The 20,284-nt window shown below is 47.4% G+C and overlaps 1 protein-coding gene across 7 annotated transcripts in view; it reads left to right on the top strand.

Annotated features, from left to right (window-relative positions):
* The first annotated feature begins 705 nt into the window (after nt 1–705).
* c2cd5 (C2 calcium dependent domain containing 5) overlaps nt 706–20,284 on the top strand; it is a 31,971-nt gene continuing 12,392 nt past the window's right edge. For all 7 annotated transcript variants that reach the window (XM_084453068.1, XM_084453069.1, XM_084453070.1 and 4 more), the window contains exons 1-12: nt 706–994; nt 1,873–1,980; nt 2,069–2,155; nt 2,252–2,423; nt 2,519–2,614; nt 3,127–3,282; nt 3,741–3,978; nt 6,946–7,106; nt 10,145–10,233; nt 14,661–14,769; nt 19,254–19,368; nt 19,488–19,661. In XM_084453068.1, coding sequence (XP_084309194.1) covers nt 1,891–1,980; nt 2,069–2,155; nt 2,252–2,423; nt 2,519–2,614; nt 3,127–3,282; nt 3,741–3,978; nt 6,946–7,106; nt 10,145–10,233; nt 14,661–14,769; nt 19,254–19,368; nt 19,488–19,661 — 1,487 coding nt within the window. In that variant the 5' untranslated portion in view covers nt 706–994; nt 1,873–1,890. The remainder of the gene's footprint in view (nt 995–1,872; nt 1,981–2,068; nt 2,156–2,251; nt 2,424–2,518; nt 2,615–3,126; nt 3,283–3,740; nt 3,979–6,945; nt 7,107–10,144; nt 10,234–14,660; nt 14,770–19,253; nt 19,369–19,487; nt 19,662–20,284) is intronic.

A 20,284-nucleotide genomic window follows, 5' to 3' on the forward strand; every position in this document is an offset into this window, starting at 1 on the left:
AATGTAGGCTATGGTTATGTTAATAAAGCTAACAATGATGTTGTAACATGCATGCAGCACTGCCGATCTGATCTGAACGATTGATTCATTATTACCATGGATCGGTATTGGGATTGATCAAGGGCGAATGTGAAATAGCAGCCACGAACTCAGCGGGTTATCCGAGATGCGGTAGCAGCGGCCAAAGCTCCTGCTGGCGGGGAGTGAAGCTCTTCAACTCGCCGGTCACTGGCTCCCTGGAGGAATTTAGCCTGGCTGCAATAACGTTATCGCGAACGGAATGAATACCATCTACTAGCAAACAAAACATGTTCAGTTATATTTAACCTGTTAAAACTAAGATGCCTGGATGAAAAAATAATTTCTCCAATGGATATATTTGACAAAAACAGGTTAATATGCAAGCCGGTTTTCATTGCTAAATCAAAGCGGGGAGAGCCGAGAGAGCCGGGAACGTGCGTCTACATTTCACATAAACGTGAACTTTTTCGTGGACGCGCGTCGGACAGAAAAGCTCAACTGCGCATGTACAAAAGTCACCGGAAATAGCCAAAAGACTACAAATCTAGCCAAGATGGCGCAGTTCAATAGGCCTTCACTTTAGATTTCGAATCCTGGGGGCTATACCTCCATGCTTGAGCCAGACGCACATTTGCACCGGAAAAAAATCGCCTTGAGGCTCGGCTCGGCTTGGCTCGGCTCGGCTCGGCTCGCAGTCGCCTGTCATCGCTTTAACCGGCCCGGCGACACGCTGACGACGATTGCTCCTTACTAGCAGCTACGCTATTTCTAATTAGCTGGCTAAATAATGCACAGCATATATAACGCTAGCTAGTGCTGTTTTATCTGAGGAGTTATACAGCAGACTCATCCCGTATGTCCGTCTTGTTTGAGGATGAAGGTCAAGCGGACGGCTTGTCAACATGTTGTCCGACTGAAACCTTGTTGATGGTGTGGCGGTTCTTATGTTTGGCAAGCTAGCCAAGTAGTTCTGGTAAGGCCAGAACAGTATACATTAATAAAACAAATATGAATAATGCAAATCATATTTATGGTATCTTGTTAGTTGGCTAGTTGCTAAGAAATACGACAGAGGGCCGTGAAGACATGTAGCTAGCTAGCTAGTTATAGCCAATTATGTATGCTAGCGCAGTTAGCTAGCCAGACTGTGTCCACTTCAATGCACCACGCAGCTGTTGGCTTGCTAGCAGCTAGTTGTTTACCGTAGCCTCAATGATCTGTGCTAGCAAGCTTGCTCTTTTAAGTCTGTACCGTCTCTGCTCATAACAGGACAGGTAACGTTAACGGATCGGCTGCCCGTTAGCTGTGTGTGATAGATTTGAGTTAAGCTAGATAGATTTGAGTTAAGCTAGATAGCCAAGTGACTTTCGGACCTCATCACAAGTTTGCCAGCCTAGCTAGCTATCGTTACTCAGCTAGCGTAGCAAGGTATTGATAGCTAGGTGCTTGCATGCGCTTGTTTGTCGTCTTATGAGGTTCAAGTTTGGTTGGCACGGTTTCATTTTCTCTTGACTTCACACCAGAGCATGACAGGCAGTAAGTAGCTTGCAAGCACAGTTTACCAGTTAGTCTGGCCCACATATCTAATGCAGTGGGTTGGTGGGAGCCAGCTAACGTTAACTGGATTGGAAGGACCCAACCGAATATTTCTGTTTTGGATTATGGTCAAGCCAGTAGCTTTATGGATTCAATGCCTGCTAGGTTCACACCCTGTCAACAGCAAATGTTTCTGAGTCAAGTTTCCACACCCTGTGTGCCTTTGTTGCAGTACAATCTAGGCTACATGTAGTAAGCCTGGACTTGTCTGGGTTGCAATGCAGTGAATGTATATGTGTGGTTCATAATTTGCAGCTAACACAACATTGAATCATGCCGGGGAAGTTGAAAGCCAAAATTGTGGCGGGGCGCCACTTGCCTGTAATGGACAGAGCCAGTGACCTGACTGATGCTTTTGTAGAGGTGGGTGATACTCCTTCAGTGCAGGTGTAGGCTACATCCTAGTGTGCTTTATTGCATTGTAACATTTCACAAATGTGATATTTTTCAGGTCAAATTTGGAAACACAACTTTCAAAACAGATGTCTACCACAAATCCCTCAACCCACAGTGGAATTCAGAATGGTTCAAATTTGAGGTAAAGTATTATTGCGACTAATGAGCTATAGTCAGAGTTGAATCCCGTTGACCTCTCTCTCACTTTATCCTCTCTTTCCTCTCTCCATCCCTCTAGGTCGATGATGAGGATTTGCAGGATGAGCCCTTGCAAATCACAGTGTTGGACCATGACACATACAGTGCTAATGATGCCATAGGGAAGGTTTACATTGACATTGACCCTCTGCTGTGCAGTGAAGCTGCCACTGTTATCTCTGGCTGGTTCCCCATCTACGACACCATCCATGGTACAGAGATCTGCACCCACCATTGTGAAACACTGCTTGATCCTATCCCACTTGTTCCCGGTCCTGATAATCCACTCCTGTCCTCTCTCCTACAGGTATCCGAGGAGAGATTAATATTCTGGTGAAAGTGGACCTTTTCAATGACCTGAACCGGTTCAGACAGTCCTCCTGTGGGGTCAAGTTCTTTTGCAGTGAGTCTGGCTCTGTTCACTCCAAATGGTTTACATCCTTGACACATTAGGGCAGGGCTGGGTATCGATTCGAATTTCAAGAATCGATTCGATTCCGATTCACAAGGTTCAGAATCGATTATCTCGATTCGATTCAATATCAATTCAGTTAGTGTTACTAAAACCTTTATTTTTTGTATTTTTTTTTTAAGCTGTAACCTTAATTACATAACTGCCAAGTTATGCAACACATCAATACTAGGGCTGGGTATCGATTCTGATTTCCAAAAATGAATGAATGAATCATTGAATGAATTAATGAACTATTCATTCCTTCATTTATTCATTAATTCATTAAATAAAAGATCGATTTTGGGATTCATGAATCGATTCTGAATCAAATGATTAATCGATTTTTTTTTTAACCCAGCCCTACATTAGGGTATTCTACCCACCTCGGTGTCGACGATTGAAGTGTTCTGTTCGATGATGTGGTGTGTTTGTCCTCGTGTGTGTTCGTCCCTGTGGCTTAGCTACATCTATTCCGCGATGCTACCGTGCGGCGCTGGTCCATGGCTTTGTGGAGGAGCTGGTTGTGAATGAGGACCCAGAGTACCAGTGGATCGACCGGATCAGGACCCCCCGAGCGTCCAATGAGGCCCGGCAGAGGCTCATCTCCCTCATGTCTGGTAGGAACATTCTGATCCAAACCAACAAGACACTTTGTTACCTGAGATTCAGGTGTAGCTCAGTTGGTAGAGCGGGTCGTTCAATGATCGAAGGGTCAGTGGTTCGAATCCCAGCTCCGACTGTCCACATGTCGAAGTGTCCTTGAGCAAGACACCTAACCCCAAATTGCTCCCAATGAGCAGGTTAGCACCTTGCATGGCAGCTACCGCCATTGGTGTGTGAATGTGTATGTGTGAATGGGTGAATGAGAGGCCATTGTAAAGCGATTTGAGTGCCGCTAAGGTGGAAAAGCGCTATATAAGTGCAGTCCGTTTACCATTTACCATTCTGCCTAGTCCATTATACAGTACATTTCAATGGCTCTGTGTTTGCTTTTGGCTTGCGCTATAGTTGTCCTGTCTGAGTTTTCATTACATTCTGAGTTTGTGTGTGTGTGTGCGTGATGTGCTCTACACAGGCGAGTTGCAGAGGAAGATAGGTCTGAAGGTGTTGGAGATGGGAGGTAACGCCGTAGTGGGCTACCTGCAATGTTTTGACTTGGAAGGCGAGTCAGGACTGGTGGTCCGGGCCATTGGGACCGCCTGTACACTGGACAAGCTCAGCCCCGGGGCCGCGCCGAGCACCAACACACACACGCACCCCAACACAGCGCCCGCCTCTAACGCCTGCAACTCTCCCTCCAAGGACAGCAAAGAGTGAGTATGGAAGTATGTGCATGGAGCCTGCTTGTGAGTGAGTGCGCGAGCGACTGTGGGCGCGTGAGCGATGGTGAACGTGTTAACGACGTGCAGCGCGTGTGTGTGTCCTGCCCTTGTAATGACTGTGTGTGTCTCAGTATTTCCTCTCTGCAGTTTGTGTGAGTAGTATGACTTACATTGCACATTATACCATGGCCTGGGTTAATACTCTTTCCTGATTGGCCAGCAGACGTGCGTTAAAACCGTGTAAACGCACACGTAGTTCGGCTGAAGTTTAATTACCGATCTAAATCAATGCGCCGGCTTTGACAGCAACCCAAATGAGCTAATCCCATAGCCTGCTGTACCATTGCTAGCTAGCCATGAACGAAGTGTTGGATACTGCATATTTGCTGTGCAACGCCTCCATTATCCAGTTGTCAAATCTATTTGCCAACAAACTCTTTATGATAGCCAGACGCCTCACTGTCCCCAAATCAAAAACTGTTTTTTCACTTCGTGTTATAACGTGGTGGTGCACGTTAGTGGTGTAGTAGCCAGATATGATTTTGTTCAGTCTCCGCCTCGTTTATTCATTTACAGTATATACGGCATCCAAATATATCGCAGTGTGAAGAGGCAATTGCTGGATTCTAATAACCCTGTTGCTTCACATAACGATACGACACCTCCTGTCCTCGCAAATCAACTCACAATGAACAATACGACCATGGATGTATTGGATACGACTGACAATATACCACGACGTGAAAACAATACTTTTGGATTTGAGGACAATCTGGCTATCATACATAGTTTGTTGGCAACTACTGTAGGTTGGACAGCTGGACGATTTATGTTTCACAGCAAATATGCAGTAGCCTACACTTTGCTCATTGCTATCTAGCAATACCAGGTAGCTACAGTCATAGATATATGGGTGCAGTAGGCTATGGAATTAGCTAGTTTGGGTTGCTAGGCTCATTGTTTGGTTGCTAGGTCGTATCCAGGGTTGAGAGACATTGCTGAAAGAAAAGGTAACGGACACTTTCCATTTCACTTACGGTTCCAAACCCATGTTAACTATTGGATGTCATCGGTGTTCCTCCAAGAAATATTAGATTCAATTTGTAATTCCATAGCAATGTGATTTAGCAGTTAGGGACTATAATGACACTCTGCAATGAGCAACACATAAATAAAATGTCTTTATATTTTATTGTAGAAAATGCGAGTAAATGTCACATTTATTTGTCTTTGGCATGTGGGGCCATGGTATAAGCGGGATAATCAACTCATAGGTGTGCGTTAAACGGTTTTAAGGCACTCCGCTGCGCGTCGGGTGGTTCTTCGCCTCCACGTCGTGCCTTAAAACCGTTTAACGCACACCTACTCGTTGATTATCCCTAACTTATATTCTGAGACACACACACACACGTGCACACACACACACACACGTGCACACACACACACGTGCACACACAGCCATCTTCTCAACCCCCTCCCCCCTGGTCTCTTGTCTGCTCTTAGACTAGTCTGCTGTTGCATGGCTCTCCACTTTACCTGTGCATGTGCTTGAGCTGCTTATTCTCTCAGATATATCTCTCTCTGTCTCTCTGTCTCTCTCTCTCTCTCTCTCTCTCTCTCTCTCTCTCTCTCTCTCTGCATGTGTGTGAGAGTGTGAGTGCAAAGAGCTGTGCATGAGCTACGCCCAGTCAAATACGGAGTGTGATGGGGCAGAGAGAGAGAGGTAGGGGGAAGAGAAATTGAGAGAGGGGGGCACTGCAGAAGGAGGACGTGGTTTTTAGCAGTCTATTAAACTGCTGCATGCATCGGTGGATGTTTAAAAGAAGGGAGTAGACCCTCCTCTTCTTGTCGTCACCTTCTATCTTCCTTTCTTTGCTGCAATGTTGTGGTGTGTTGTTGTTGTTGTTGTTGTTATTGTCTCTCTTTCTTTTCCGGCTTTGCTTCGTTTGGATTGGTCCGTCTCGCGCCGCGTGTGGGCGGATTGGTCCACTATCTTCCTATCCACGTGCCGATTGGCCCAGGTCCCCCCTGGCCCACGGATGTCGCTCCACCCACAACAGCCCGGTGCACTCTGCCTGCAGCTCCCAGAGACTGTCCCAGAGCCTCTCTGTCTCTGTCCCCACTCTCGTCTTCACCGGTACGGGAATAGCCAGGGAAAGAGAGACATAGATGGGAGAGAGGGAGACAGAGGGAAGGGTAGCGGAGTGCCTCGGGGAGAGGGAGGGAGGAAGAGAGAAGTATTTGAAGAAAGGCATTGACAATGGCAGTGTACTGAGGGTAGGTACCTTCCTACGGACTCCTCCGCTCAGTGCCAATCCGCCAATACAGGACAAACGAAGAAGAGCAAAGGTTGCACATACCGCCTTTTTATAGCTAGAGGGTTTGTCACCAAATCAAGCCCATCACTGCCTTTTTCGTTCTTCCTGCGTTTTTGGGTTAGGGTTAGGGTCTGCCTATCAAAGGAAAACAGAGGCAATGTTGTTGTTTTTTGAGGATAGCCGGCCTTTTGGATGTGTGAGATCTAGTTAAGTCGCGAGGGCTGAGGAGGTATTGGCCCAGTCCAATCCCATGCCCCGCCCACCCCACTGGGTCACATGCTTCTGCTCATCCTCCGTTCTTCTGCCCGCCCTGTTTCTGCCCACTGTTGTGTTTCTGCCACGCATCCCTTCATTTCCCTATGTGTGTATTTTTTGTGTGTTTTTTGTTCACGCTTCACACGCTTGCCTCTTCGTTATGTTGTCCAGTTCTCTGTCCGGTCATCTGTGCTCCCCTCACCCCCACGCCCCCTCAACCACAGCTGCCAGCATAGGCTCAAACACTCAGCACACACCTTTACACCTGCTTCTCACACTCACACACCCATTAGCTCTCTCTCACGCACACACACACACACACACACACACACACACACACTCTCTGGCGGCGAGTTGACTGACGTGTGTGGTGTTCTCCTGGCAGGCCGGTGTTCAGTGAGGACCCCCCCTCGTCCTCCGGCCCCACCACCCCTCTCAGAGTCCTCCCTACCTCCTCCTCCTCTCCTCCCCCCTTCTCTCCCTCCAAGCCATGCAGCCGCCAGTCCTCCTCCTCAGACACTGACCTCAGTCTGACGCCTAAGACGGGTAAGACCGCGCCTCCCCCCGCCCCTGTGGCGCTCCCCTGCCCTGGATCTCACTGTGGTGCTGCTCCCTGGTGGTGGTAGTTGTGGTTGTCGTCCTGTATGGTTTCCATCGTACTTTGTGTAGCAGTCCTTGATGTATTTCTCATTTGGTGTGGTTTTCCAGTATGATTTGCGGTCATCCCATCCTTCCCAAGCGCTCTTGAGACCTTGTGTGTCTTCATCATCAGCGTTCAGCTGCGCTTTTAGAGACTTTTTGACATCTACAGTACAGTTTCAAAGGACATTGGCCCTCATTTATCAAAGCGAGCACAGATCCGAACGCAGACGTTTTAGTGCAACGGCGTCCACGTGTGATCTGTCAAACATTCATATGCTGCCAATCCCATCATACGAATGATCGGGCGGTGCGGATGAAAACAATCATCACTTAAAATGACGGCCCTAGTTCTGGCCTCGCCCCTGTAGTTTAGGGTATGGAGATACGATACAGCCAGAAACATTTCTCCCACTCTCGTCCAATAACTACTCTTCACTCTTCATGGAAAGATCCCGGAAAACCATCTCGCATTTTACAATTTTGTTTAATGGGGTAGTTCAGACATGTAAATTCATACAATCAGACAGCGTGTAAGATGGGCAGCTTCCTTGTTTAATTGTAGCCTATCCAAGAACCATTGCACATTGCTGTCAGTTTGAGGATTTTTATTATTATTAATAATAATAATAATAATACAACTTTATTTTACCTTCCATACAGGAAAATGTATTATTGTGGCAATATATTACAAAGTAACAAAATCTCAAATTAGGGCAAACACCTGTGTGAATGTAAAATATCCTAATCCAACCAGGCCTATAGAAATTGGTCTGCGTCAGGTTAATAGCCTACCTCGCTCGCCCGCTCCTCTCACCTCGACAACGTTAGGACGGGCAAAGGTCTTCTACAGAGCATGACATGACCGATATGACTGTCACAGCTCTTATTTAAATAAGTGACTGAAGCCTACCCATTGCTTTTCATTTGTTAATTTTTATTGCTACTAATTATGTGTCCAATACATTGATTGATTGATTGGTGTAACACTAATTTCGCTTTTGTTTGTAAGGCTGCATAGTCTGTAGGCTCAAAACAAAAGTGAAATTACTAGTAGACCAAAAACCTGTTTACCCCGTTAATTGCAAACAATTGGAAAATACCCATTTATGTTAGGGATATATGACACATAGAAGAGGCCAAATATATTTTGCCATAGGGTAGGCTGCATATTTTGAAGTGATGATGGATTACGCCTATGAGGCTGCACTTATCAGGACCAGTCTCAAGACAGTTCTCAAACTTGCTACTCGCTGAGACTCGGCGGGAGATTTGGTCGCAGTCTCCACTCACGTCTAAATTGATAAATGCTGAACTTCGCAGGGAAATGACCGCACCCCCGGTTTTCTGTCCTACGACCTCTTAGTAAATGAGGGCCATAGTGATATTGAGATGCAGAGAGACGCTGCTGTTGAAGACACTACAGGCCTCCGTGCCCTAGCTTCCCTCCATAAGAAGCACTGTGTCACTGAGGGGGGGGGGGGGGGGGGGGGGGGTTGTTATTGGATTACCTAATATTTTTTCCCTCCACACCTCTACAGCAGCCTCTGTTGTCCTGGCTAGCCCCGCCCACTGGGGAACGTACACCACCCTGTCCGAGGACCCTCATCTCCCCTTCCAGATCCCGTCTTCCCTAGTGGCCCCTGAAATAATGTTCTTTCCTCTCAGACTGGTGACCTTCTGACTCTACTCTCCTTCCGTCTGTTTGACTCGATTGCTGTCCCCTTTCTCCTTAGTCTCTCTCTCTCTCTCTCCCCCCCCCCCTCCTTTTTCTTGTCCACTCTCACATACTTCCCTTTCTCTCTTTCCCCCCAGTGAAGACCCGGCCTGGGATATTCCCCTACCCCAGTTCCCCAGCTCTCTCCTATGAGTCCCTCCCCCTTCCTTCTATTGGGCCAATCACCCGCGGCCCTGGGCCTCCCCCTAGGGCCATCACCCCGCCCCCTCTCCCTTCCGTCCAATCAGACTCAGCCGTGCTGAGAAAGAGCGTGTCATTCAATGGGGATCTGCTGCTGGAGGCCTCTGGTAGGACAGATGTGTTCATAAAGCCCTTATCACAGCACCACAAGAGCTTAGCCTGAGACCCTCCTCCTAACAGCAAGGCCTGCGTGTGCCCTGGGGGGAACGCTACTGACTCCTCACTAGGGCTGGGTATCCATTCCAATTTCAAGAATCGATTCAATTCCGATTCACAAGGTTCAGAATCGATTTATCACGATTCGATTCAATATCGATTCGGTTAGTGTTACTTAAACCTGTTTTTTTTAAGCGGTAACCTTAATTACATGACTGCCAAGTTATGCAACACATCAATACTAGGGCTGGGTATCGATACTGATTTCCAAAAATGAATGAATGAATGAATCATTGAATGAATGAATGAACTATTCATTCCTTCATTTATTAATTCATTCATTAAATAAAAGATCGATTTTGGGATTCATGAATCGATTCTGAATCATTTGATTCAGAATCAATTCAGAATCGATGAATCGATTTTTTAAACCCAGCCCTATTCCTCACAGAGTGACCCCCTACGTAGCTTTAGTAGAAATCTGTGGTTTCAAGCGTTTAGTGGTGGCCAGGCATGTCCAGCACTCTAACTGCATCCCCCACACCACCCTTACAGCAGTAGGCACTAGGGCGGCATGGTGTGCAGCTGGGCTGATCCAGTAGGTCCGACCAGGGCAGAGTAGGGAAGGTGTGTGGAACGTCGGGTGACGAGCTGATGGAGATGGATAACATATCGGTACTCTCCACCTGGAAATGTTGACTTTTCAAATCTGATCTCTAGTCTTCCAGGAAATAGACGCACATGTTTGACGTGTGAAAGAAAACGATCCCATAAATGAACAAATGTGGATCGTGCTGTGCATGATTGTTGATGAAGTGGTCTTTTGTGAGGAAATACATTTGGTTGAAGTGCGACTCTTTCGTCCAATCAGGAATGGGGAGTGGGGGCAGCGCTGGAAAAGAGGCGGGACCTCTGAAGACTCTTCTCAGACAGCAGACCCAATCTGCTCTGGAACAGAGGGTACGCATCATCACACACACACACACCATAGGAACAGACGGGCCATTCATTCCACTACACTGATGCACACTGTTATTTACTTTGGTTTGTGTGCGTCTGTGTTAGTGTGTGTGCGAGTGTGGGAGTGAGTAACGTTCCCTTTCTCCGCCCTCTTGACCACTCCTGCTACACAGGGAGCGTTCTCCTCTGGTTTATTCTTAAACGCCAGGGTATGTGAGTGACACACGCCGCCATGTGACCTTCTACCCCCACCCTCCCTCCCCCTCACATCCTTGCCAGCTTGCGGCCACTACTCCCGCCTTTGGTGCTCGCTGATCTAAGGGGACCAGATGGAGCTAAGCAACATGATAATGGCTTCACCTAGCCCCCCCCCCTCTTGCCCCCCAGCCCCCCGAAGTTCCTTCAGATCTACAACCACCAGAGTCCTGGACCCCGGGGCCAGGCCAGGGGCGGTTCTCTGCCCCGCGGTCGGGGCCTCGGCTGGGAGGGATGTGTGTTCTGGATGCTGCTGTCGTGTCTCTCTCTCTCTCTTTCTCTCTCTCTCTCTCTCTCTCTCGTATGACCTCTGACCTCTGCCCTGGGTTACAATACAAGTCCCCACCCCATACTACATACACGTGCATGGCTGAAACGGCAACGACTCACCGTTGGATTTGATTCCGAGCGGACTGGAGTAAATAGAAGTCCCATCATCTACTGAATGCCTCCGTACACGGATAGTTCCATGGTTCTCACGTCTGACATGAATGACCTCTCCAGCACCCCTCCATCGCCCCTTTGTGCAGCATGCCTTTTTCTGCACTGTCCTTCTTCTGTCCGGGGGGCAGGGTGTCCTGTTTGTGGACAGAGCAGCTCGTCTCCCCGTCCCGGGTCAGGGCCTCTCCTCTTCTGTCTAGCTCAGTCTCTCACTTCTTAAGATCTGAAAGCATTGGATAGGCATAAGCAGTATGCTAAATAGCATCTCCTTTTTGGATTGGTTTGTACAAATATGGCTGTATTGTGCATACCTATCCAATACATTGAGGTCTGTATGATATGGTTTGTGGGTGTCCATCTGTGGCTGAGGGGAAGGGTTTGAGGGTTTGGCAGCATGGGGACCACCCCCCACCCCCACCCCCTTGATGCATGACCCCAGTAGGCGACGTCCTCACACTCTCCTCCTCCTCCGCTGGTAGCAGCTGGTCCACACTCCCCTGGGTTTACCAGAGGACAGGGTTGCGTTTCCCAGAGGCATCGTAGCGCTACGTTCATCGTAAGCTATGGCGTTCATCGTAGCGCTACCTACCGATGCCTCTGGGAAACGCAGCCCTGCTCTCTGATGGGAGCTCCAGCACTGTGCTGTGGGACCCTGTGTATTTGCACTTCCATACACAATGATGATGTCACTGAAGGTGCTCTCAGGCTGTCCCTTCAGTGTGATGTCACTGAGTTTTTCCCGACACTTGTGACTCGACCAGGAAAATGGAAAGGCCTGAATTTGAATGCCACTGCTGTGTAGTGAACGTCTGCCTGCCTAGTCACTCTGCGTCCCAACTGTATGTACTTCGCCAAACTAATTTCGTTGTCAATGAATGTTCTACATTTGATTATTAAAATCCAATTGTAAAAAAAAGAAAAGGAAAAAAAGACAACATTTGATTGTGAAAATTAATATTCAATTGTGAAAGAAAAAGAGCAGCAGTACCGTGGCTGTCTGCCTCGTGAGTTTCCTGTTTCCTGTCCAGGAAAAGAGAATCGTGGTTCCATGTTTATCACGGCACAGCTTGCTCTGAGTGCTCTATATATTGTAAAGATTTTGCACAAAACTCTTGCTCACCAAAGATGTACAGTAAAAATACCATCAAATTCTTAAAATGTGGCTGTTTAATACTGTAACATATCAATTACCAACTAGAAACTCTTGGAGAGCGCTTACCTCAGCCCATGAATACATGTCATCAGTACAGGGCTAAGGTTGGGGTAACCCTAACCTGTATGTACAGTACAGTGAAATTAGGGTACCGATACTTAAAGGAGAATGCTTGTTTTTGACAACCTGGACCATATTTACGGCTTATTATAAGACGTTTCACTCACCGAGATAACTTTGGTGTAATTCGGAGGCCTGTAGAAGAAATTTAAAATCCAGCGCGAGCCAAGTATATCCATGTAATGGCGGCGGACGGGGCACTGAGAGTGCAGCTTCTAAAAAATATATTTTCTGCCGCGAAACGGTTGTTTTCATCAATCTGTCTTTATGAATCGCTAGTTGTGCTTACATAGAGCGAGGGCTTGTTGTGGTTTTTCACATGCCTCTGTTATATGATCTTTAGAAATGTCTTTAGAAACGAAATGGCTTCCCCACTTGCTCCAGCACGCATGCGCACAGCGTGCTGGAGCAACGCTTGCGCGCTGTGCGCATGCGTGCTGGAGCAAGTGGGGAAGCTATTTCGTTTCTAAAGACGTTTATGGTCAATTCACAGACACATCCAAAGCAATGCAGACATTATTTAGTGATTAAGCTACGGTGGCGATTGATTCCGTTTAAACTGTGTGACACATTGGAGAGTTTCTTGCAGTGACCGATGTATTTATTATTCAATATGTCAAGCGTTTCGCAGACTTTCAGAGAGTTTCATCCCTCTGCCATCGGAGTCGCGTTTTCCCCTTTCTCCAGGAACATGCTTATCGTAGTTACGGGAGGGTCGGAGTGTGTGTAGAGTTACGCACACCTTCCGCCAACTTATCGTTAAGCTCGTTTTTTATAAATGCCGAAAGTTGCGTAGAAAGTTGCTCAGCATGGGTTACGCACACTTTTGTACTTAAGCAACATTTATAAATGAGGCCCCAGGTTGTCAAAAACGAGCATTCTCCTTTAAGAGGCAACAAATATCAAAAAATATACTGGTGCTGTTTATGAGCAGCTGGGTTTAACACAGCTGGGGTTGGTTAAACAGCTGCTCTTCAGCTCTGCTCTCTGATGGATCTCAGCTACCTAGCTAGCCAGCATAACTGTCATATCTAAGAGAATAACTAGCTAATTCAAAGCAGTTGATCTTCGCCGTGATTGAACAAATCCAAATAGATGGAGGTGAATGGACAGCCGTGTGTGGACGACTCAGAGCTGGTTTGGTGCACTCCGGGCTCTCCCCTGACACCAACCAGTCCCAAGCCCGTGTCAAGTTTTATTTTAATTTGTGGATCTGCCCCGTGATTCGGATTCGCTCTAAAATCTAATGGGTTCTAAGTTGGCTCATGCTACACCCCTCCACCGAGTTTCGTGAAAATAGGTCTGGTCGTTTTTTCATAATCCTGCTAACAAACCAACACACTGCACCGAAACCAATACCTTCCGCCCGGTGCTGTCACTGGGATGGTGGCGTTCCCCGTTCTCACTCCAGCACCAACAACCAACCAGAGAGGTCTATAGTCTCAGAGAGAGAGAGGTCTATAGTCTCAGAGAGGGAGGTCTATAGTCTCAGAGAGAGAGAGATCTAGAGTCTCAGAGAGAGAGAGGTCTATAGTCTCAGAGAGAGAGGTCTATAGTCTCAGAGAGAGAGAGGTCTAGAGTCTCAGAGAGAGAGAGGTCTAGAGTCTGAGAGAGAGAGAGGTCTAGAGTCTGAGAGAGAGGTCTATAGTCTGAGAGAGGTCTAGAGTCTCAGAGAGAGAGGTCTATATTCTCAGAGAGAGAGGTCTAGAGTCTGAGAGAGAGAGGTCTAGAGTCTCAGAGAGAGAGAGGTCTAGAGTCTGAGGTCTATAGTCTCAGAGAGAGGTCTATAGTCTCAGAGAGAGGTCTATAGTCTCAGAGAGAGAGGTCTGTAGTCTTAGAGAGACAGAGGTCTGTAGTCTTAGAGAGAGAGAGGTCTATAGTCTTAGAGAGAGAGAGGTCTATAGTCTCAGAGAGAGAGGTCTATAGTCTCGGAGAGAGAGGTCTATAGTCTCGGAGAGAGAGGTCTATAGTCTCGGAGAGAGAGGTCTAGGGTCTCAGAGAGAGAGGTCTATAGTCTCGGAGAGAGAGGTCTAGGGTCTCAGAGAGAGAGGTCTATAGTCTCAGAGAGAGAGGTCTATAGTCTCGGAGAGAGAGGTCTAGGGTCTCAGAGAGAGAGGTCTATAGTCTCAGAGAGAGAGGTCTATAGTCTCGGAGAGAGAGGTCTAGGGTCTCAGAGAGAGGTCTATAGTCTCAGAGAGAGAGGTCTAGAGTCTTTACATTTTACCGTATAAACCCATGTGTTTTTTTGAATGATCAAATCAAAAATTTTTGGCCAATTTTGACAGACCTAGGCTACTCATTTGAAAGTATTGGATTGCGTACTTCTTTCCTAAGAGATCCTAGGGAAGTGTATCCTCAGAGAAGAGGGCTGGTCAGTTGGGATGCAGGAGTCCGGTTGGTAAAGGGGGTCTGACGGTGCGCCCTGTCTGACTGCTGTCTGCTGGCCGTGTCTCTGCAGGAGTTCCCCTTCTTTACGCTGACCTGTTTCCCTCCTGGCTTCCTGGTCCACGTGGGGGGTGTGGTCAGCGCACGCTCCGTCAAGCTGCTGGATCGCATACACAACCCTGGTGAGTTCTTCCTCAACACTCAACACCACCTGTCTCAATGTGGCTGTCCTATGTCCTGTTAACAACTGGTCCTGCCTCCCAGTTCTTCATCCTCACCGTGCAGTGTGTTCTCGTCCACTCGTACACACATATAGATTAAAAAGCATTATGATTGGTGTCAAGGCCCATGCTTGCACCAATCGTTTGCTTTTAAATCCACAGGGAAGTGAGCAAGTGCACTCCACATGTGAAACTGTGGAGGAGGAGGATGCACGGTTAGTCAGCTGTTGCATAGATCTGTGTAAGAGTGCTCCCTCTGGTGGCAGCTGGATGTCTACAAGCTACAGCTGTCCATCACTGCTGTTAGTCAACCATGTCTATGTGCTTTGTCAGTTAGTCCCATTTTCTAGGCTCAGACTAGGCCATCAGCTGTGCTCTGAGAGACCTCCAGCCCCCTTACGCACTGATACGCCGGGAATAGGGCCACAGAGTGCCAGAGCGCAAGCAGGAAGAGCTGTCCCATGGGACCTTCTTTCAGAAAATAAATATGTATGGTAGTGAACGGTGAGAGACAAATAATGTATTGATCCCGTTTGAACTGTGCCATGACCATACACATATGATGGTTGTCAATTTAAAACATAATTTGCAAGTCAAGAAAGTTGAAATTTGTCGTAAAACTTAAAGCAGTTATTCCAGAATGATTTTAAAAGTATTAAAAGAGGTGAAATCACTATTAGTCTGGGGATGTTGACAGCTGCAGCTATGCGGAAGGAGAGTTCGTCAGTCCTGTAAGAGCTGGCATGCAGGATTGGCTTTACAAGGTTTTGGTGAGAGTTTACACTACACTTGTTTAAACTAGTTACAGTAATATTAGCTGACTTGTAAGTTAACTAAGAAATGAGTAAAATGTATGTTTATATTGACAAATATCATATGTGATTGTCATGTCACAATTCAAACGGGATCAAGAAATTATTTATCCCTCGCCATTCAGTACCATTCATATTTTTTCTGATTTAAGGACCCATGGGGGTTTTTGCTTCCTGCTTCCGCTCAGGCACTCTATTGGCCGCCCATCCAGTTCCACTTTGTAGTCCGTTAACGTTGTTAAAACTACAGTTAACGAACAGCCGCTCTTGTCAAGCCATTGGGTGCAGTACCCTGCGCCGCCACCGCCTTCTCTGTTGTACAGTAGCTATATGATATGTTGCAACAGTTGCATCTAGTTCCAGTTTGTAGTCTGTTGTAGTTTTTTTTATCCTTTTGTTACAACATGCCCCTTGCTCATCAACAAATTAACTAAGGTGTGTGTTTTGTGTGCAAAGATACATATCCATTTCCGTTCAGTGGAAAAACGTTTACATTAATATCACTTTTTCCCATCAGAATCACAGAGCGAGAGCCCTGGCCTAGCATGCTATGGCTATGGAACCGTCTTCCTCGTTTTTTTCTTTCCCAGCTTGTAGGGGTTTTTACATTAGGGGTGGGATAGGCTGATCCTAGAACTGTGGACGGAGGCCACTTATACCTCGCGTGTGTGCTGTGTCGCTTTCTGTGTGTCGTACTCATGTGGTAGCTCTCTGTGTGCTGTGGTGTTGTGTATGGTGGCGCCCCCTGGAGACGGGGTGCAGTAGTGCATGGCTCTGGTGCGCTGCTGCTTCTGCTGTGTGGTGATGTTGGCTGTGGGTGGCGCTCTGGTGAGGCTCTGTACTCCAGTGTGATCCGCTTTCTTCATTCTGTGTACTTGGTACCCCTCAGCTAGCATTCTGTCCCAATACTACACCCTCGTCCATCAATGTGCACCTGCACTTAGGGCTGCACAATTAATCGTGAATTAATCGAAATCGCGATTATGACCTCCGCAATTAATTAATCGCAAAGGGCCGCAATTAATGTGATTAATAATTTTGCTTTGAATTGAGTGTGCTAGGACTACACGGACGAATCACAGGCGCTTATGCTGTCTGACCAATCACATGCGTTCCCGCTGAGTGCGCTGTGTGCAGCAATTTCACTGAGAAGACAGATAGCAGTAGGTCAAGACAAGTGTCACAAGAGTACCTGCAGCCGTGAGTAGTGAAAAAATGAGCGAAAACGAGGTCAGTGAGTTAGTAGCAAGAAAGGGATCAACGTCCGTGATTTGGGAGCATTCTGGTTATTATATATTAATATTTATTAAATATTAATCGCAATTATTGATCGCAATTACCATTTTGAAGCAAATAATCGCAATTATTATCTTTTGTCATAATCGTGCAGCCCTACCTGCACTCCTCTGTGTGGAACTGAAAGCATAGGGAGTAGGCTGGACTGGACAGATGGATGCATGCCTCTCCCTTTCTCTCCCCTCCTTTAAAGCTTTGATTCCCCTCTTTCTTCCTCTCCAAAGTAGCCTATTTCTCCCACCCTCTCATGTTTTCCCTCTCTCTTTCTGTCTCTCTCATCCTTCGTTCTCTCTTTCCTCCTCATCTCTCTCTCTCTCTCTCTCTTATGGTATTAAGGCCTGACTGTATTCTGCCTTCGCACAGTGACTGTGGAGAGCTGTTGTCCAGTGTTGTGCTTGTTTGTAGTATGTCTTCTTTTCTTTTTTTTCTCTCTCTCTCTCTCTCTCTCTCTCTCTCTCTCCCCTCTCTCTCTCTGTGCCTCCCTCTCTCTCTCTCTCTCTCTGTACTAACGGTGTGTTCTGGCCCAGCCTTGGGTAACACGCGCTCATACAAACTGCTAGACTGGAATAGTATCACCGCAGGTATTTCCCACGTTTTAATGCTCTCCCCACAGGGAGCGATGACAGCTCACTGAAAGGCTGGACCAAAACCACACGCCCCCTTCTCGCTCAACAACATGCTTCGTCCACACATACAATGTACTAATGAAAGTACCTGCGACACACAAATGCCAAATTAAACACCTAGTGATGCTACTTCGTCCTCTCCCACACCACACGCACTTATACACAGATGACGTTTTATCTGAAAGTCGTTTTGTAGAGGGTTTTGCCTCGCCAGAAGTTGAGAGAATCTTTGAATGGCATCTAAGCTCTAATGGAGTGTGTCATACCAGGTGTCACACCAGACCTCTGCCAGTGAGCTGCCATTCTCCCCTCTCTAGTCTGTGTGTGTGTGTGTGTGTGTGTGTGTGTGCTGAGCTGAGTTGAGCATGCGCAATGTTACTCCCGCCCCCCCCTGCCTGGCTAGACCCTCGTCCCCCTTACCCCGCCCCCCCCCCCCCTCTCCCCCCTGCACATCAGAGCGCTACAGTTCCCTAACGTTCTCCCAGCGCTGTCCTAACGCTTCCTGGACGAGCACTGTGGTCCAACCTGTCTAGACCAGGCACGGTTTAGGAGGTTGGCACTCTGACGAGATGGACTTGGCATGTGCATCCCTGACCTACAGGGCCGTATTCATACGGGTGAGAGAGGGAGGGGGGGGGGGTAGAGGGATGGTGAAGGGAATGGAAGGAAGGAGGGAATGAATGAATGAATGAATGAATGAATGAATGAATGAATGAATGAATGAATGAATGAATGAATGAATGAATGAATGAATGAATGAATGAATGAATGAATGAATGAATGAGGGATTATCGCAGAAGATCGGGGTGGGGGTTGTGCTGGTCTTCTCAAAAGTGATAGTTTGGACTCTGGGTTGAATGAATATGGCCCTCCTTTTTGCCCATGAGCGTGCACGTGGTCATGAGCGTGCACGTTAGTGTGCCCGTGCCTGTGGGACATGCTGCTTTTCTTTTCAAAGGACCCTGCTCATGTTACGTCTGTCATCTATCACCATTCTCCTCCCATCCCTACCCCATCCCCCAACACTGAGAAAGGCTCAGTCCCACTGTTCATATAGTCATCTCCTCCTGCCTTCTCCTCCCTTGTCTCCTTTCCTTTTCTCATTTCCTTGCCTCCTATGTAAAGAGGGAGACTATGAGAGGAGACAGTGCAGGTGAACCTGGGCTGGAGATGACAAGCGTCTATGAAAACCACGCTGTGAATCCACTAGCTTTAGCCTACACTCCATCGTCATCAGCATCGTCTTGTTTTATAAAACGATAGTTGGCTAAGTGGTATCTGCTTTCTATGATGCAACATTTAAATGTCATCAGAATCACCAGCAAAGAAAATGTTTGTCTGATAGAAAGTTCTCTGTTTGATAGTCAGGCAGACAGACAGTGATATCTCTGTTTGATAGTCAGGCAGACAGACAGTGATATCTCTGTTTGATAGTCAGGCAGACAGACAGTGATATCTCTGTTTGATAGTCAGGCAGACAGACAGTGATATCTCTGTTTAAGCGATGTCTCCTAGCCTTGTCTGCCTGTCTGTTCAGTTAGTAAGATTCACTTGACAGGGTCAGCATAGGCCTGCATTTCAGTCGGTCTAGTTAGTCCGACGGTTAGTCAGTCACACTGTGTGTTAGACTATGTGTGTGTGTGTGTGTGTGTGTGTTTGATGATGTGTGCGTGTGTGCGTGTGTGTGTGTGTGTGTGTGTGTGTGTTGCAGATGAGCCAGAAACTCGGGATGCATGGTGGGAGGAGATTCGCCAGGAGATCAAGTCTCATGCCAAAGCCCTAGGCTGCCATGCTGTGGTGGGATACAGTGAGAGTACGAGCATCTGGTAGGTACACACACACACACAAAATAGTCATTTTGAAGGTACATGTTTCTGAGAACTCTCCTCTCTCTCTCTCTCTCTTTCTCTCTCTTTCTCTCTCTCTCTCTCTCTCTTTCTGTCAGTGAGGAAGTGTGCATCCTCTCAGCGTCGGGCACAGCGGCCATCTTGAATCCACGGTTCATGCGCGAGGGCTGTCTGGACGCCGGCGGAAGCGACCACAGGTTGTCACGGCAACCCGCCCCTGTCATGGGGGGGTCGGACAGAGGCGAGGGGGAAGTTAGCTCAGCCTGGCTGGGGTAGGTCCCCCACCCCCACCCTCTAGGGGCTCCAACCAAATGTTAGACTGTTCCCGAACACGCCCTCGTACTTAACCCCATTGTCTTATGTCCAGTTGTTTGTTGGTTCGTAGTGTGTGTGTGTGTGTGTGTGTGTGTGTGTGTGTGTGTGTGTGTGTGTGTGTGTGCTCACTGTACTGATATTGGTAAAGGGGCTTCAAATGAGATGCCGTGAGGCGATGACTACAGAGAAATACCTAGCCAATCATCACACAGGATCGTCTGTGGGCGTAGCCCTTAGTTTGGGCCTGTGTTATATCCGCACAGGTAAAGGGCGTGGTCAGGGGCGTGGCTGCTGCTGATTGGGTATCACGGTTGATGAGAAACATAATCAGTCTGGCGTAGCAAAACCAATCATTCAGATAGAAAAGTTGTGTATAGAACAAGCATGATGCTCTGTCATGTGGAATCAAGACCTTGACTGTATACTGTACATGATATTTCTATCTTACAACCCTCTATCCATCATACTGTATGAAGCACATTTAGGTTTCATGTGTGTTAATGATGACATCATCTAAACGCTGGTGAGATGGGGGCTGAATCCTAAACTTCAAACAAGCGATCCAGACTTTCACTCCATA

This window comes from Borostomias antarcticus, assembly GCF_949987555.1.
Source record: "Borostomias antarcticus genome assembly, chromosome: 18".
Classification (NCBI taxonomy): Eukaryota; Metazoa; Chordata; class Actinopteri; order Stomiiformes; family Stomiidae; genus Borostomias; species Borostomias antarcticus.